Source organism: Myxine glutinosa, chromosome 5 (genome assembly GCF_964187855.1).
Source record: "Myxine glutinosa chromosome 5, kmMyxGlut1.1, whole genome shotgun sequence".
Lineage (NCBI taxonomy): Eukaryota > Metazoa > Chordata > Myxini > Myxiniformes > Myxinidae > Myxine > Myxine glutinosa.
In genome coordinates this window covers 52,697,928-52,717,199 of record NC_136265.1, presented here as the reverse complement: position 1 = coordinate 52,717,199, position 19,272 = coordinate 52,697,928, and the positions used below count along the sequence as shown (strand labels likewise).

The 19,272-nt window shown below is 50.4% G+C and overlaps 1 protein-coding gene across 2 annotated transcripts in view; it reads right to left on the bottom strand.

Moving 5' to 3' along the window:
- The window catches only part of AGFG1 (ArfGAP with FG repeats 1), an 89,801-nt gene that overhangs the window by 34,981 nt on the left and 35,548 nt on the right, over positions 1-19,272 (bottom strand). For both annotated transcript variants that reach the window (XM_078778060.1, XM_078778061.1), the window contains 4 exons: positions 14,925-15,098; positions 14,583-14,727; positions 13,435-13,514; positions 12,604-12,672 (listed from right to left, as the gene is read on the bottom strand). In XM_078778060.1, coding sequence (XP_078634186.1) covers positions 12,604-12,672; positions 13,435-13,514; positions 14,583-14,727; positions 14,925-15,098 — 468 coding nt within the window. The remainder of the gene's footprint in view (positions 1-12,603; positions 12,673-13,434; positions 13,515-14,582; positions 14,728-14,924; positions 15,099-19,272) is intronic.

Below are 19,272 nucleotides of genomic sequence, written 5' to 3'. Positions count from 1 at the left end.
GTAAAATTGCAAGGGGGTATAGAGGAGTTGACGCTGGGAGTAGAACAACTGACAGTGGGACAAAAGGAGTTGGGGGAACAGGTAAAGAAGAACACAGCGGTAATAGAGGGGTTAAAATCGACGCAGAAGGAGATGAAAAAGGACGTAGGGGTAATTAAAAAAGAGTGTCAGACGGTACATGAGGACTTGACGAAAAAAATGAACAAAGTGGTAGAGGTGATGGAGGTTAAAGAGCGGGAGGTGCGGGAGCACATAGAAAAAAATAAAGTGGAGTTAGAGGAAGAACTTAAAGGGGCGCACAAGGAGATGAAGGAGGTGAAGCAGAAATTAGAAGAAGTGGAAGAGGGGGTGAGCGAAATTAAAAAGCGACGGAGAGAGGATAAGAAAGAGATAAAAGAGGAGGTAAAAGAATTGGTCCAGAGTCTGTGTTCGGATCGTGATGATGTGCTCATTAACCGGATGAAGGATTCGCAGGTGATGGAGGAGAAGCGAAGAGAAAGAGGACCCGGTGTAAGTGGTGACCAATATGGTCGTGCGTATGATGCGCCAGGTGATTTAATAAGCTTGGGGGTCGAGATAGACCCGGATGTTCGTGAGAGGCCAAGAGTGAGGTGTATGGCTGGTCCGGAGGGTATGGAACGAGAGGTGCGAGGTGTGGGTGAGCAAGGTTGTGGTGGTATGGAATGGGTAGCAGGTTGCGGAGGTGTGACCCATGCATCGACACCAACAGGGGTAGTTGTTGGAGGGACCGGGGAGGCACGAGAGCCCCTTGGGGGTAGTGTACTGTGGGGGCCCGGCCGGTTCGGCCCCGCGCTGACCCCGCAAGGGGCGACGCACGGGGTCCGGCAGGCGGGCAACGACTCACATACGAGGTGGTCCCACAAGGTCCCACTCGCGCCGTATGACGGCAAGAGTGATCTACGCGCGTACCTGGCGCAGTTCGACTGTGTGTGTAAGGGCAACGGTTGGGGTGAGGACGAAGGTGGAGTACACCTGGTGGCCGCATTGCGCGGCGCGGCGGCGGAGGTGCTGACGGCATTACCAGCGGGTGCTCTCACCCTGCCAGCCCTCCGCGACGCCCTAATTAATCGATTCGGCATAGAACAGCAGAGCGAGCTTGTTAAAGCTCAGCTCGCGCTGCGAAAACGCAAGCCCCAGGAAGCCATCGGGGAACTTGCCCACGACATTCGCCGCGCAGTGGGGATCGCACATGCTAGCATGGCAGCGGATTCCCGGGAAAGCCTGGCGCTGGACCATTTTATCCAGGCCCTCCCGGATATTGAGCTCCGGCAACAGCTCGCCATGTGGCGCCCGCAGACTCTGAGCCAGGCGGCTGACGCTGCGGCCCGTTGGGAAGCAGCGAGGCCCCTGGCCCGAGGGGGCGAGCGTCTCGCAATGGCGGTCCGCCAGGTGGGACCCCCGATGGAGGGCGGACCCCTTAGGGGACCCGCCCCCGACGTGGGTCCTGACCTGGCGGGCATGGTCCGGAGGCTGGTGGACCAGCGCCTGGCGGGACCTGGACCATGGCAGGCGGCCCCGGAGGTGGCCCGCGGTGGACCACGAGCGGGTAATCCAATTCGGACCTACAGGGGGGGGAATTTGGAATTCCGGAGGCAAGCACCTTATCAGGTGAGGTGCTATACTTGCAACCGTCCGGGTCACCTGGCGCGGCACTGTCGAGCCATGCGCCGGGATGATCCCCGGCGGTTGAGGTCCTCAACTCCGCCCAGGGGGGAGCGGGTTAGCCGACCCCAGACACCCCCCCGCCAGACCCCGGGAAACTAGAAGGTGTCGGGCACGTAGGGCGGTGTTCGGCAACAGAGGATGGAGGAGAGCCCTCATTGACGCGACAGGTCATTTATTGTGGCCAAATTGGAACCGGTAGCCTGACAATTAGATGCAAAATTGCCGGCGTGGGGGTAGACGCCGTAGTGGACACAGGAGCTAGCGCCACGATCATCAGCCCTGTGGTCCTTGATTCGAGCGCAGGTGGCTGGGATAAGATCCAGCGCCTGCAAAATTATAGTTTGCAGCTTGCTACCGGGGTAACGGCCCCGATCATAGGGCGTGGTTCTGTGACCCTCAAGTTAGGGTCGGTAAGGAGGGAGATAGATGTTTGGGTGGCGGAGGTGTGCGACCCATGTTTAATAGGGTTGGACCTGTTGACTGCCAGCGGTTGTAAAATCGACTTGTGCCGGGGGATCCTGCAGGTGGGAGTAGAAGAGCTGCCGTTAGGGGGAGTGAGCACGGCCGAGAGAGCGGAGCTGGAGGCTTCCGAGGCCGTGACCATTCCCCCAAGGGCCGAGGCGATAGTGCCGGCCCGGTGGGCAGCTCGCCCAACATGGCAGGAGTCCTGCGGCCTGGTCGAACCGGTGGCAGCGCAGTCCATACCGGGTTTGATCGTGGGCCGCACCCTTGTAAAAACGGACGGGCCGGTAGTGGCCGTCCGAGTAGTAAATGTGAGTACAGAACCACGCACTATAGTAAGGGGCACGAGGGTAGCTGGCTGCACCCCAGTTGAGGAAGTCGCGACAGTGAGGGGCGAGAACGTCCAGCCGAGCCGACCCCGGGGGGAGCCTTCAATAACAAGTAGGAATTGGCCCGATCCCATTTGCGAGATGGTAAATCGTAGTAGCGTAGAGTTGGGAGGTACCCAGAGGGAGGCCTTACACAAACTGGTTGGGTCCCATTTGGACCTCTTCTCCCTGTCCACCGAGGATATTGGACGTACGGGCCTGGTGAAACATCAGATCCACACCGGTGAGGCCCGGCCTATTCGTCAGGCCGCCCGACGGCTCCCTTGGAGCAAGAGGGCGGAAGCTGACGAGCAGGTTGCAAAAATGCTCGACGCAGGTGTGATCGAGCCCTCGGGAAGTCCTTGGATGTCACCTGTTGTGCTGGTCAAAAAGAAGGATGGGACCACGCGGTTCTGCGTGGACTATCGCCAGCTAAACAACGTGACACTCAAGGACTCATATCCCCTGCCAAGGATTGATGACACCCTCGATGCCGTTGCGGGCTCAAATTGGTTCACAACTTTGGACCTCAAGAGTGGGTATTGGCAGGTGGAGATGGATAGGGCAGGGAAGGAGAAAACGGCATTTTCCACAGGTAAGGGACTGTATCAGTTTACTGTGATGCCGTTTGGTTTGTGTAACGCCCCCGCCACCTTTGAGAGATTGATGGAGCATGTACTAGGCGGCATGCCATGGCAATCATGCCTGGTGTACCTGGATGACGTCCTGGTACATGCCCAAACGTTCCCCCAGGCAGTAGCTAATTTGGACCAGGTGTTCGGGTGCCTCAGACAGGCAGGGTTGAAGCTGAACCCGAGTAAGTGCACTTTGTTTGCAAGAGAGGTGGCCTATCTAGGTCACGTGATCGGCCGCGAGGGGGTAAAAACGGACCCAGACAAAATTAAAGCGGTAGAGGAGTGGCCCGCACCACGTACCATCAAAGAGGTGCGGGGATTTTTGGGACTCTGCTCCTACTACCGGCGCTTTGTGGCGAAATTTGCGGAGTTGGCCCGTCCCCTCCACCGGCTTACGGAGAAGGGGACGCGATTTAATTGGACACGGGAGTGCCACGAGGCCTTCCAAAAATTGAAGGGGTGTCTGACATCCGCACCCCTTCTAGCTTACCCCACTAGCGACGGGGCATTTACCCTGGACACGGATGCGAGCCAGGAAGGATTGGGCGCAGTTTTGTCTCAGACACAGGAGGGCGTGGAGAGAGTGATTGGTTATTATAGTCGGGCCTTAAGTAGGCCCGAGCGAAATTATTGTGTCACTCGCAAAGAGTTATTGGCTATGCTGGCTGCCATGAACCATTTCCACCCGTACTTGTACGGGCGGAAATTTTTGGTTAGAACTGACCATTCCTCCTTGCAATGGCTCCTTCGGTTCAAGGAACCGGAGGGCCAAATTGCAAGGTGGTTGGAAAAGTTGCAGCAGTACGATTTTGATGTGGCCCATAGGGCCGGGAAGGCCCATGGTAATGCGGACGCACTCTCTCGGCGTCCTTGTCTGGGGGAAAACTGTAAATTTTGTGCGAGACACGAGGAGAGGGAGCAATTGGGCGATTCCGCCCCGATTCTCGTCGTCCGGGCAACCCGGGTGAGAGGGCCAATTTTGCCACTAACCGCGGACGAGGAATTTGGAGAGTTGGCTTGGAGCACGGCCCAGCAGGAGGATCCTGTTCTGGGGCCGGTGTTCCAATGGGTCAAATTGGGGCAAAGACCAAAGGGGGAAGAGGTCACCCCCCTCGGGGCGCAGACAAAGGCATATTGGGCTCAGTGGCAGACCCTGGAATTGAAAGGCAACATCTTGTATCGCAAGTGGGTGGAGGTTCCCTCTGATAGAACTTCCTGGCTGGTGATAGTCCCTGACAAATTCAAGAACGTCATATTGCAACAGGTGCATGGTACCCGCTCCGGCGGCCATTTGGGCAGGACAAAGACAATATCTCGGGTCCGCCGGAGGTTCTATTGGGTGAATATGGGGCGCGACATACAGGACTGGTGTCGGAGATGCGACGCCTGTACTGCCAAAAAGGGACCAGCACGGAGGATGAGGGTCCCCCTTCAATTACACCAGGTGGGGGCCCCCCTAGAGCGGGTGGCCATGGATATCCTAGGCCCACTACCCCGCACCCGCCTAGGTAATAAGTACATCCTCGTTGTGATGGACTACTTCACCAAGTGGCCGGAGGCCTACGCCCTCCCCAACCAAGAAGCAGGGGTGGTAGCGCAGGCCTTCGTGGAAGGATTTGTGTGCCGGCATGGGATTCCACAGGAGTTGCACACCGACCAGGGACGAAATTTTGAGAGCAAATTGCTAAAAGATGTGTGCAGTCTCCTGTCAATTCGAAAAACCAGGACAACGCCTTTAAGACCTCAATCTGACGGGATGGTGGAAAGATTCAACCGAACTCTAATCCAACAACTGGCACTGTTCACCACCACCCGTCAGGATGACTGGGACGAACATCTCCCTTATTTGCTCATGGCCTACCGAACCAGCCAGCACGGGGCCACCGCATGCAGTCCAGCGTTGCTTATGTATGGGCGGGAGTTACGGGCTCCCGCCGACTTGCTATGCGGTCCCGTGCCAGACACAGTGGTTAACCCGCCGAGGGAGGGGTACGCACGTCACCTAGAGGAAGGCATGGAGCTAGTCCATGCCTTCGCCCGCCGCCAACTCCATCTGGCGGGGGAAAAGATGAAGCGCAGGTACGACGACCGGAGCCAGGGGAGTCAATACGCTCCGGGGATGAAGATTTGGTTCTTTAATCCCCGGAGGCGGAAGGGAAGGTGCCCAAAACTCACCTCCCCCTGGCAAGGCCCAGGAGTCGTCCTGTCGCAAATCTGTGACGTGGTCTTTAAGATCAAAATGGGGCCACGAGCCCTCCCTCGGATCGTCCACGCCGACCGGATAAGACCTTACACCGGCGAGCAGGCGCCCCCGTGGATTGCCTCGGCTTTAGATGCCGAGGCGGGACCCAGTACCTCTGAATAAGGGGGGCTTATTAGTGCCAGAGGACTGGGGGATTGAGGAGCGATAGGCCCGGTGGGAGAGGGTGGCATCCCTGCCACCTTTCCCATGATGGGGGCAAAGGAGCAATAGCTTATGGGGTGTATGGCAGTGAAAACTAGCCCGGGTGGGTTAGGATATTGTGTGTAGGGATCTAGAGAAGATGACCTTAGGTGACGTTAAGTTTAGTTAGTGACTGATACCTGTAGTAGGGACGCAGGTAGATTAGTGTGGATGATAATGACGTGGGAGCGCAATAGTTTAAAGGGACGACTGGGAAGCGCAAGTTTCAGAAGGGAGTAGTTAGCTGAGATGATGCTGTGTGTGTGAGAATTGAACAGGTGTGATTGCACAGGTGTGCAACTGGACAGGTGTGTGGAGCAGTGTATGAGTAGTGAGTGTTGTGGATCAGCGCGAATGCGCTTGGGGAGAGAAGGGTGCAGGTGGCACCAGGTGTGAGAGCACAGGTGTGCAAGTACAGGTGTGTGGAGAGAGTTGGAGTAAGTGGTACGGAGTGGTGTGCATGGTGTGAAGGTGTGAATGGGGGAAGAGTGGACCCCCATCACGGATACCCGGGGCGGGTAGTGTAAGTGTTAGGTAGAGGGTACAGGTAAATTGTGGTTGGATATTGGCATTTGTGGTGCGGGTGAAAGAATGGTACATGGATGGGTGCATTAGTGTTGTGGAAATGGCGGGGCGTGTAGCCTGTTAGTGTGTGTAGTTGGTTGGGCACTCCACCACTGTGAGGATGTCGGCCAGGTGAGGCCGCAGGTGGGCTCTGGGAGCCGGTAGAGTTGTGGATGGGGCCCGAGGATCCGGAGGATGGACCCGGGTAGCCCAGTGCCAGAGAGGGCACCGAGTGGGGAGAGTGCCAGAGGGCCTTCCCCTGGTAGTTAGGTTAGGGTAAGGAGCAGGTAAGCTCGGAGGCAACTGCAGTGGTGGAGGTGTGCAGGTGGGTAGACCCACTGGGAGAGCTGCATGACCCAGCCCGGAAATTGTGCGAGGGCACCGGGAGATGAATCGGGGGAGTGAGACCCCAAATTGAAGAGCACCACAGTTTGGCCAATGGGAATTGGTTTTTAGAACCCATAGTGTAAGAGGGCCAATGGTTTGGCCGGAGAAAGACCCCGGGTAGTGTAAAGTTGTTAAAGTCATTTAGGAAATAGTTAGGATTGATGAACCTGTCGCACTATACGCAGCCACTTACCTGTGGTGATGATGATGACTCCACACCTGTGTTTTCTTTGTTTTGTTGCAGAAATGAAATTGCTGTGTGGATTGTGAGACGCATCACGACGTGGATGAGACATTGGGGGTGATTCCATCTCTCCCTCCCTAGGAGGGACTGATGATGAATTGGTAATGGCAAATTTTGATGTTGAGTTGAAAATGGCAAATTTTGATGAGAGTTGAAAATGGCAAATTTGATTGGTTAGGAGGGAGAGAAGACGAATTTGGTTTATGGGAGGAACGGGGAAGACAGTAGGGATGTTTGTTGATTTGTAAAATAGATGTTTATGGGTAGTGTTGAGTTTTGTGGATACAGTAAGGGGTAAGGGAGGGGCCATGTAGGTTACCTGGTTGGGGGGGGGGGGGGCGTACGATAGGAACGTACCTGTCTCACCTGGTTCCCATGTGCCCCCAGTGTGCATCACCTTACATTGCGTGCACTTTTGCGCCCTTACCACCTTACTCACTTGTCTGCTTCTTTTGTCTCCCACCTCCGAGGATCTGGCTTTGGGGTAGAGAGAGAGGAGAGAGAGGTGCTGGCTGCGCAGTTGTGGGCCTGCACTTTCGCTGTTTGCTGCCGGGATCGATACACCATATGGACCGCAATGTTTGTGGCCACCCACAATGGACCGCAGTTCGTTTGCGGCCAAGCACCACCTGGGGATGGACCTATGGGTCAACGTGGCACCTATGCCATACAGGTGAACCACTTTTAGTTAACACCAAGTGCACCACAAGAAGAGCAAGAGACACCTGCAGGGTTAGGGGTTGTCGAATTTATTTTTATTCCAATGAACAATGGTGACTGCACCGATTGGTGGTGGGGTGGTGCTTTTGATGCTCGGGAAGGGTGCTCTGCACGTTATTAAAGGCCGTCGGCCACAGAGCACTCGTGGGTTGGTGTATCGATGTTGGCAAGCGCGCTCTCTCTATGCATAACATCTGCATGTGTTCCTCCAAAAACAGGTCCTGGATCGTAGTGTAAATAGCAGCGTAGTCTTGTAAATAATGCTCCCTACCGGCTGTATGTTTAGTTTGAGAATTCTTTCCGGATTCGGTTATCCTGTGGGTGTGTTTCTGAGAGGAGAAGGGTGCAACGTCGCAGGGGGACATATTTACTCATTTGTGAATATCTGTAAAACTGTCGCACTCAGGGTAGAGTTAATAGTAGAGGGAACTACATCTGAGTGCCACACTAAACTAGGTAAAAATTTATCGGGTCGGGACGCCCCGAGGGTAGAGAAGGGTGCAATGTTGCGAATATGGAATTTGGCCTCCATATCCGCTTGTAAATATTCCCCTATTTCTCCAATACTCCCCAACTTTCCCCAATCCCCCATTCCCTAGTCCCATTGCATGTAAATAACAATCAGTAGAGCCGACCTTCCCCTTATTCCCCCATTAAATGTCGTGCCCAGGTCCACCGCACCACACGTAGACAACTTTCGGACATCTTGCTAGTTATTCTTAGTCTATGTCAGTTAAGGCCTCGTTTCCATTAATTATGACTCTTCGTTGCACCAGAATGTGATTATATGGCATCAGTAGTGAGTTTAGGACCTTTCCCATACCTCCTTCCATCTTCCATACCTCCTTCCATCTTCTTCCACAACTATAACTACAACAACAGAGGAGATGGGGGCGGCGCGGGGGAGGATGCGTCCTCACACCGGCTCGGCGCTCCACGGGGTTACCAGAGGGGCTGGCTGTCAGCTCCTCATCAAGGGCGGAGCCTGGTAACCCCCCCCCGCACCCAATCAGAAAGGCGGACCGATTCCATCTGGGGCGGAGCTAACGAGCCGAGGGCGTGTCACTCCCCGCCGGATATACGTGGCGACTTAGCGGACGTGACGTGAGATGCGCCCCCAGCTGGAGAAAGAGGTACCTGCGAGCGCTGAGTCAGATGCGCCCCGCCTGAGAAAGAACGTTGCCTGCGATCGCTGAGAGAGAAAGACCCGCCTGAGAAAGAACGTCCCCTCCGAGCGCTGTGACCTCCCCGCATCTTTGGACCGGACTGTACCCTGCTTTGAGCCAAGAGTGCACCTTGAGCCATCGATACCCGCTTTCCTGCCATCAACCCCCGTGTGAGTCAGCCTTGTCCCGTTTACCTGTCGTCTGTTGGGGTCAATATAAGAGTGTGTCTAAGTGCCTGTCTTCCTGTGATATACCTCTAGCCCCTGTAATCTAACCTTTCCGTACGAATATAATTGAGAATCGAAACATTGGTGTCTGTCATTATAATCCAGCCGGGTGTCTTCTTTTCCTTTATTGATCCAGTGTAGCGCGGCTCCGTCAACGTCGAGTATAATCGGGTAATTTGTGCGGACACGACGGCCATTCCGCTCGGCCCACCTTAACATCAAAGTCGTGTCTGTAACAATATATATATATATATATATATATATATATATTTCTACCCCCAGTAACGTTGCAGTCACTACAAAGGGATTAGTGTTTCGATTAGATTTACTATAATAACGTTACGTTATTATAACGAAAATTACATTATTTTTTTTTAAACCGAAGTGAATTCCTTATTTCCACGGTTACTCCGCTTCAATCCATCAACTTTCCATTCACGACATTGGGATTAAAGTGTTATGGTTATATTTACTATAATATTATTGTTACTACGAAAACGATACTACTGAAACGATACCACTGTATTAAGAAACCTGGGTTTAATTTGTCCGATTGTCCGAAGCGGACGGTTAGTCATAACTCATAACGCATAAGGCCTATACTACCGTATTGTTGGAAGAGACGTAACGCCGATGCTTTCGATATTTGATGGTCATTTTAACAATCGGTTTGTTTGTGTTTCACACTGCATGAAAAACGTCAATGTAGAGCATGGCGATTGTGATATATGACAGGTTCCACGGTATGTTCGGCATGAACGGCATATAAATCAAAATGGCGGTGTGTGGAGAGTCAGCCGCAGCATTGCCGTAATGACATCAGACGTCATCACATCACTCTGTCATGTGACCAGGTCCTCAGCACTGATTGGTATACGTTTGAGGGGACATATATACATTCATACATACAGACGGCCAAACACTGTTCGAGACGGCTGTACCCAATAGGAGCACAACCAAATAACGAATCTATTTTGGAATCATCTGAATCGATCACAACAACAACAACATGCATTTAAAGGCCATTTTCCCTGCAAGAGCGGGGGTTAGCCTTGCGGTCCCCATGACAATCTTCTCCATTTTGCCCTATTTTCTGCATCTCTCCTTGTTAACCCCCTCGGCCGCATTTCTTCTTCCACCATCTTTAGCCAAGTCTTTCTCGGTCTTCCCCGTCCTCTACTTAATTCTACATTCATTTCCATCACTCTTCTCAACCAGTCACTTTCATCCTTCCTCAACACATGACCAAACCATCTCAACCTGTTCCTCTTCACAGCATCAATCACAGGCTCTATTCCCATCATCTTTCGCAATTCATCATTTGTCTTCCTCTCTCTCAACGACACTCCGCACATCCACCGAACCATTCCCATTTCCACCCTTTCCAGCCTTTGTTGCTGCTCTACATTCATGACCCATGTCTCGCTCCCATAAATCATAACACTTCTCACACATGCAGCATACACCTTTCCCTTCAGCTTCAACGACACTCCCCTCCTCATCAGCACGCCACTCAGTTCCCGAAACTTCTTCCATGCACATCTCACTCGAGCAACCGTTGCCGAGTCTGATCCACCTTCTCCATTCAGCATGTCTCCGAGGTAGCAAAACGTTTTCACACCTTCCAGCTTCACGCCGTCTCCAAGATCCAACTCAACATTTCCTCCATCTGCAGCTCCCTCTGTGCACACCTTACATTTGAATGTAGCTGCCACATGGTTAATGACCCTCTCAGACCACTACATTTTTGATGAACCCACTCAGCGCACTTGTACATTGAATGGAGTTCACTCCGACACCCTTCCTGCACACAGCACATGGCCACTTCCCAGTTCTTTCCACCTCATCACATGCTTTACCACTTGCCATCACCTTCGCCGTTCCTTTATTCACCTTCAGACCTTTTGTCTCCATACATTCCTTATGGAGACAAATGTAGAATGTATGGAGACAAACTCCCTCACTCTCTTCAATCCCACTCCACCCTCCAGGTCTTTAAAACAGCTGTTCACCACCATCTCTTATCCTCCCCCATCCAAAACCTTGATCTTTTCTACCCCCGCTAATTTCGGTCCCCTTGTGTTTTATACTTCTCCCACCCCCCCCCCCCCCTTCCCACGCCTCCTGCCCCCAAGCCCTCTCCCTCCCACACTTTTCCCTGCTCTCAAATGTTGTGGTTGTGTGCTTCCCCTTCTCTCCCCATCTTGTCTTCCGCTCCCTCTTTTTGTATATTTTGTTTGTCTGGTTGATTTGTTTGTGAAATAAATGTTAGCTCTTTCACAAGCCTCCATTCAGTATACAAAAAAAAACAAAGAAAAAAAAAAAAGTCCATCCATACTTTCCGCAATCAACACCAGATCATCTGCATACAACAACTCCCACGGTAAACCCTCCTTTACGGTCTGAGCCAGCACCTCCATCACAGCTACAAATAGTAGTGGACTTAGTACCGACCCCTGATGCACTCTCACCTTTACCTCAAACTCACCACTGTTCCCGTCCTTCGTCCTGTGCGCGCTCTTTTGTACATTGCCATCACAACTCTGATCAACCATTCCTCCACTTCTAACTTCCTCAATGCCCATGTCAATACTTCGCGTGGAACCCTATCGAATGCTTTCTCCAGATCAACAAACCCAAGAAACAACTTCTTCCTCTTCTCCATGTACTTCTCCTGCAACTGCCTCACAATAAAGAGCGCGTCTGTCGTTCCTCTTCCTGGCATAAATCCAAACTGCATTTCGTCGATCTTCACCTTCTTCCTTATCCTCCTCTCCAACACCCTTTCCAATACCTTCATTCCATGCTCCAATAACTTTATCGCTCGGTACGAGCCACACTCCAGAGGGTCACCTTTCCCCTTGTATAGAGGGACGAGGGTACCCAGTTCCCAATCTGAATCGATCCAAAAATGTTAAACTCGGACACTCCATCGTTGGAGCAACCCGCGACTTGAGATTGTTTGGCAGAAAGATTGCTTCAACGGGAATCATTCCAAACATCAATTTGTCCCTTCCAGAGTAGGTGAGACCCACTCCTGGACGATTCCCAGGTGTGGACAAGGGTGACAAGGTGCACAGATTTCCTTATGATAGTTTAATCAACTCTTCTACCCCCCCCTCAACCCTCAATAAAACAGAGTTTCTTCTCTTCTCCTCCTCCCCCCTCAACCAATTAAAACATGGAGTTGCCCCCCCCCCCCTTCAATAAAACGGATTCCCTCCTCCCCAATAAAACATGGCTACTTATGGGTTTGTCACCCCTTTAAGGGGTCAACTCCCTTAAGTCCATGTCATAAAACATGGCCCCCTTAAGACATGGGCATGTCACCCATCCACCCCCCCCCCCTCCTCCTCAATAAAAGGGTTCTCCCTCCACCAATAAAACATAGTTTCTCTCCCCCCCTCCCCCCATTAAAACATGGGCCTGTCTCCTCCCTCAATAAAATGGGTTCTCCCTCTCCCATAAAACATGGATTCTTCCCCCCCCCCCCCTAACCCACCAATAAAACAAATTTCCTTCCCCCTGCCCCCCCCCCCCCATCCTTGAAAACAAACACTTTACAAATACCCCCAAATTAAAGCGTTATTTTATTTTGCTGGAGGGCTCGGGGGAAACTGTGTGGGGTTGTTATCCAGCAGCGATGATGAAGCCTTTCACGAAAATGGAACATGAGCACAGATCGTGACAAAGAAACTTACCATTGCTCTGGAAAGGGTTCACAGCAACCGGTGCTCCACTCGTTCCAGCCACGAACGGATTTGTACCCCCTGCCATAGATGGATAGTATCAAATGGAGATGGTCCCAGGCTCCCCAGCTGAGGCATCTTATAATGAAACATAAATCTCATATAAAAAGCTGAGAGTAACTCGGGGTCTAATCATTTACACGATTGTTCACTTTCCATTGGATATGAAGAATGCATCGCAGTCCTGGCTTGGTGGCTCCACAATTAATCGAAAACATGACCAGTGGTAACCAAATCAATATCCAAAATCAGTTCAGTTCAATATCAGTTCAATATCCAAATGTTTACAAGCTACGGGGAACGCATTCAAGGAAATACATGGGGAGCGGGATTTAATACGAATCACATCTAGAAATTGTCAAATTTTGAATTTGCCTTTTGATTCCCTTCAACAAGTGGGACTCTTCCATAAAGTATGTCAATAGAGGATCTAGAGGCTTGAACCACAAAAACCTATAAGAGAAAGGAATACCGTAAATAAACGGCACAAAAATCAAGTGAAACCAAACTACCGCAATTTATATCTGTTACACACCGGGATCATTCATCCCAGCAAGCTGGTACTCAATTTGCCGACCTCGGAAGGATGACAGGCTGAGTCAACCCCCCTGGCGTTAATTCAGCGATCGATCGGGATTTGAACCCAGGATCCGAGGATCCCAAGCCGGCACCCTAACCGCTAAGCCAACACCAAGCACTTGAAATCGATTTGAAAATTTCACAACAAATTAGCAATATGGTAGAAACGTAAACAACACAGGGCAAGCACAGAATTCTAGGTACCTTGATAAACAGGTGTGGCGCCAAAGGACTGCGAGCTTGAGAGGTTGGAGCCACCGGTCGCAGGCGTTCCAAATACAGCACTAAAACAACCACATGCAGTTGAAGGCTCAGACAACAATAGGGGCATTCGCATGTCGTGAGCACATCTCAGAGTTCAGTTTCACTTGTGGGATCAAGCATCCCCAGAAAACACATGATTAGCAGGGAAATTAAATAACATTTCACTTTAGGTGGCAAAAACGTTAAGCACTGGAGCTCAAACTACAATTGCAGGTCAAAACAATATTTGTTTGATGTCGGATTTATCAACTGAAAGGAGGCAAAGGCACGCCCACCGCCGCGGGAGGCAACCGCGCCCACTGCTGCGGGAAGCAACCGTGCCCACTGCTGCGGGAGGCAACCGCGCCCACTGCTGCGGGGGGCAACCGCGCCCACTGCTGCAGGAGGCAACCGCACCCACTGCTGCGGGAGGCAACCACGCCCACTGCTGCGGGAGGCAACCGCGCCCACTGCTGCGGAAGGCAACCGCGCCCACTGCTGTGGGAGGCAACGGCGCACCCACTGCTGCGGGAGGCAAAGGCGCACCCACTGCCGTGGGAGGCAAAGGCGCACCCACTGCCGCGGAAGGCAAAGGCACGCCCACTGCCACGGGAGGCAACGGCGCACCCACTGCCACGGGAGGCAACGGCGCACCCACTGCCACGGGAGGAAACAGCGCCCACTGCTGCGGGAAGCAAAGGCACGCCCACTGCTGTGGGAGGCAACCGCGCCCACTGCCGTGGGAAGCAAATGCATGCCCACCTCCGCGGGAAGAAACGGCGCACCCACTGCTGCGGGAGGCAACCGCGCCCACCGCCACCGGAAGATAAATAAAGCTCACTTTTAATTAGTTAGCCCTTTGTCATCTCTCGTTCCAAGGAACGCTTTGAAACATTAGCACTCCATTGCTTCCCATGGCTGTTAGCACACCATTCTTATAATCCAGTTGATAAATTCTAGAGTTTGAATCATCTGCCGACACAGACGAACACTAGCCTTGATAGAGTCTAGTAATCCCCAAGTTGGATGTCAGTCAGGGGACATGTGATTCAATGACCTAACTGGAGAGGGTGGTTATGCATTCCCACTGTTTAACCACATGTCATTACCTGGTGGTGGTGCTGCTGACAGCCGACATGACTGCAGTCTGTCCTGCACCCGTCGTGCCAAAACTGCCTTCCAGCCCAGTGTAATACTCCCCAGGTTTTGCCACCACAGGACCACCTCCGGCACCATTGACAGGCATATTTGCAGCTGAAGGAACAGTAGCCAACATACGGCCAACAGCCTTGATGATGAAGCAAAGGAAAGTAAAATGTCAGACACATTACCTAGAGAGAACATGGCGCTTGTCAAGCACAGAAACCTGAGGAGCGACTACGAGGGAACAATCAGCGATGTATAAAGGACAGGATAAACATAAATGACAGGAAGCAAGCAACAAAACGCACTGTCAGCTTGCTTGAAGATGCTGTCCAGATCCGCCAAGGCGGCGTATTTGTCAGCCGGTGGGACATCACCCATGGAAACCGTGGTGCCAGATATCGAACTGAGGTCCGCGCTCGACGACTTGGGGAAGTTGTTGAAATCGGCGAAGTTTGGCAGCGAGGACGTGGTGTTTCCCCCTGACACGGTGGGAGACAAACGGGGAGGGAGTCATCACAAAGTGGATCGGATTGGATTGCTTCAAGCTCTGGGAACACAGCAACCCATGGAGTCCATCAAAAAGAAACCTGTGAACTCTAGATAGGACGTGCGACAACTTGGATTGGACCAAACAGGTTTAAGATCAAGAATAAAAAGAACAAATACGTTCACAGTGCCGTTTACGCAGTCTGGACCAACCAACCACCAGGAAAGGTAAACGTTTCACATTTACAGTACCGTTTACGTAGTCTATACTGACCAACCATGGTAACTGTTTTAAGGTTACAATACTCTTTATGTAGGCTAGATCCAACAACCAAACACGGTAACTATTTGTGATTGTGCACGTTACAAAGGATTGCAAGGACCAATGAATCGAGTTAACATCGTGGAAAAAGGTGTTTCCTTCAAAAAAAATATATATTACAGGGGAATTTCACAAGCACAAGGTGAAGTTAAGGTTGCTGTTAAAATGGGAAAATGCATATTAAACGGGAAGGTTTTTCTAATAAACATGGCCTAGCTACAAAGATGTCCAGACATCCGTACAACCACCATTTCAGTCTGACAATATGGAACGTGTCTGTTTTATGTGTACATGTGCAGGGAAAGGTGCTTTGCCAGCACTCTGTAATGCCATGACAACACCATCCGTATCTATCTATCTATAATTCCAGTAATCTCTGTGTGTGTGTCTGTCTGTGTGTTTGTCTGTGACCGCTGTTTCTCGACAACCACGGGTCCGATATACTTGAAACTTGCCAGGTATATTGCTGGGGACCCGAGGATGTGCCTTTTCAAGGTTTCATATTAATCGGACAATTACTTACCGAGATATGTCCAAAAAACGCTTCAACCAATCAGAGAGCAGCGAGCTATCACGTGTGCCGAACGTGGCGATCAGACTCTGCCTCGGACGGCACATTTGACAGCGTATTCATTTATTTCACGTTGGAAAACTATGTTGCCGTTAAACTATGTTTTAAAACGAATTCAAACTGCGATTAAATTAAAACGATTCATCCTAACTGCGATTTGCGAACTTCCGGACAGTGACGACTTATCTTCCGGCAGCCAATCACAGAACGCTCTGTTGCGTAGGCGTGGCCGATGTGAGACGAGCGGAGCTGAGCGCGTTACGAGCTGACCGCCATTACGGTACGTAATTCGATTTCTTATGCGCATTATTTCTCCCAATTCAGTCAGAGCGAAGGGCGGAAGCGAAGAGCGTTGTATTTTTTGTTTACGGGCGTACGGGCGGGGTAGAGCGTACGGGTAGCGTTTTTTTTTTTTTTGGCAAGGAACGGGCAACCACGCGTTTGTGCACGCGATGGCGATTGCTTTACCAAACTCCGGAAGCCGTTCGCTTTGGACCAAACCATTGCATGTAAATAGAGGGGGGGGTTCTGTGGTCGTTGCGAATGGACCAAACCATTCATGTAAATAGAGGGGGGGGGTTGTCACTGTACTCGCAAGCCGTTCGCCGTTCGCTTTGGCGTTGCGAATGAACCAAACCATTTCATGTAAATAGAGGGGGGGGATATAATTTTAGATAGATATATAGTACGGGCATATATATAGTACGGGCATGCCCTAGTATTATAAAACAGGAGTGTCTGTCTGTCTGTCTGTCTGTCCATCCCCAAACGACTCCCTCAGTTTTGGGGCTAGCCACGCCAAAACCTCCTGTGGTAAGTTTTGGGGTCCCATCGGAGGTTGTAAGGTCGGTAGGAGGTTTCAAATATTCCTCAATAAAATTATGATTTTGAAATTAACTCTATACAAACCCACCCGGAAGTGGACAGATGGTGGCAAGGAGCTGGTTTGATAATATCTCAATACAATCGTCATTTAAAACAGTATTTTGTTAAAGTATCAATTTTATGATTGGAATGACGTTTGGAATTAAGTGAATACAATCACGATTTTGAATTCGTAATTGTATTCACCCTGGTGTTGGGCTAGTGGCTAGGGTGCCGGCTTAGGATCCTAGGATCCTGGGTTTGAATCCCGGTCGATTGCTGAATTAACGCCAGGGGGGTTGACTCAGCCTGTCATCCTTCCGAGGTCGGCTAATTGAGTACCAGTTCACTGGTAATTCCCTGTTTGTCGTTAAAGGCGGCAAAAAGGGTTGGCGTCAGGAAGGGCATCCGGCCGTAAAACATTGCTTCAAAAAGGGGACCGAAAAACAACAACAACCACGGTCCCCGAAAAAGGCCAACCCCCGCTTTGCGGGGAAAAATGGCCTCTAAAGGTGGTTTTTATTCACCCAACCGTATGGAACGACTTCACATCCGTCCGGATTTAAATATTTGTTTATGTCACGAATGTTGGTAAAAGTTTCTTTTTTATATTTATGTTGTTTAATTTGTGATTAGAGTTATGCTGTTTGGAATGAAAATAGAGATATTGAGTTCAAGTGAAGATGAAATGTCGTGAGGGTTTCTACTTTCTAAGTGTGGCATTCGCGGATCGCCATATGCAGATTCGCCATTGACTGGGTATAGAACCATTCAAATGGGTACGTTTTTCGTGGAAGTCCTTCACGAACCTGCTGTCCATGCTTGATGTCCGACTACAGGTGGCACAGGAATGTGGAATTTATTGGTTCAATGGTTTCCCATTCGTCGTTTTTTTCACCTCAGTCTTTCACGAACCTGCTGTCCATGTCTGACGTGCGACTGAAGGTGCTACAGGAAAGTGGAATTTATTGGTTTCATGCTTTAGCATTCATCGTTTCTGCATTGTCTGTTTGCTTTCGGTTCCCCACCCGTGCGTAGCATGGGTACCTCACTAGTATCAGAATAAAGATTCAGGGGAGGCAAGGGAGGAATGACGATCTGAGGGAAAGAGCAGAGAAAGTTCAAACAGCGTAATTCATTGGTCAAATTGCAAAGAGAGGTCAGGAATAGAGATCAGACGTTAACATGTCAAGAGTCTTCGTATTGTGCTCGTTTTTCTAAAAGCCTCAACATCCTTAAAACCAACTACAGTGAAGTTGATGGCACACCATTGCAAATGCCCATGCTTCCCACATAAAGCAAAGTTGAACTAGAACAGCACTCGGTAGAGCGCATACCTCTAGAACAGCACTCGGTAGAGCGCATACCTCCGCCAGGCTGAACAGTTTGTTTTGTATCCCACTGATAGGCCGGATCTGGATTCGGACCTGAAGCAAAATCTTACCGGCTTGTTCTTGTTACCTAACCAACTCGTCCACAAAACTTTGAAAATATAATGTTACGTATCTTTTTTTGCCCGATTTCTCAATGGTGAAGAATCACTTAGAAATTAAATAATTCTCGTATCTGAATCCATATTCAGATCTTCACCAAAATTGAATCGATTCTTCCTTGTCAGACACCCAACATCGACACAAAGTTTCGGCCAAATCCGTCCATAACTTTTTGAGATATCCTGCTATGTATCGTTTTTGGCCATATCTCCCAATGGTGAAGAATCACTTTAAAAATTCTCTTATCTGAATCCATATTCAGATCTTCACCAAAATCGAATCGATTCATCCTTGTCACACACCCAATCTGTCCACCAAGTTTCGTCCAAATCCGTCTTTAACTTTTTGAGATATCGTGCTATGTATCAGTTTTAGCCCGATCTCTCATTGGTGGAGAATCACTTTAAAATTCTCTGATCCGGATCCGGATTCGAATCTTCACCAAAATTGAATCAATTATTCCTCGTCACATATGCAAAGTCTCCACCAAGTTTCGTCCAAATCCGTCTTTAACTTTTTGAGATATCGTGCTATGTATCAGTTTTAGCCCGATCTCTCATTGGTGAAGAATCACTTAAAAATTCTCTGAACCGGATCCGGATTCGAATCTTCACCAAAATTGAATCAATTATTCCTTGTCACATATGCAAAGTCTCCACCAAGTTTCGTCCGAATCCGCCGACAACTTTTTGAGATATCCTGCTATGTATCGTTTTTGGCCCGATCTCCCAATGGTGAAGAATCACTTAAAAAATTATACTAGTCGGATCCGGATAACGACATTCAAAAACGATGGGGATAATGAGGGGTGAGGTAAAATTTAAAGATTATGTGATGACATACTTATAAAGGTAACTTCCAATGGGGTTTAATGAAATGTCAATGGCACGAGGGTGTTGGAAATGAGAAAAACGGCG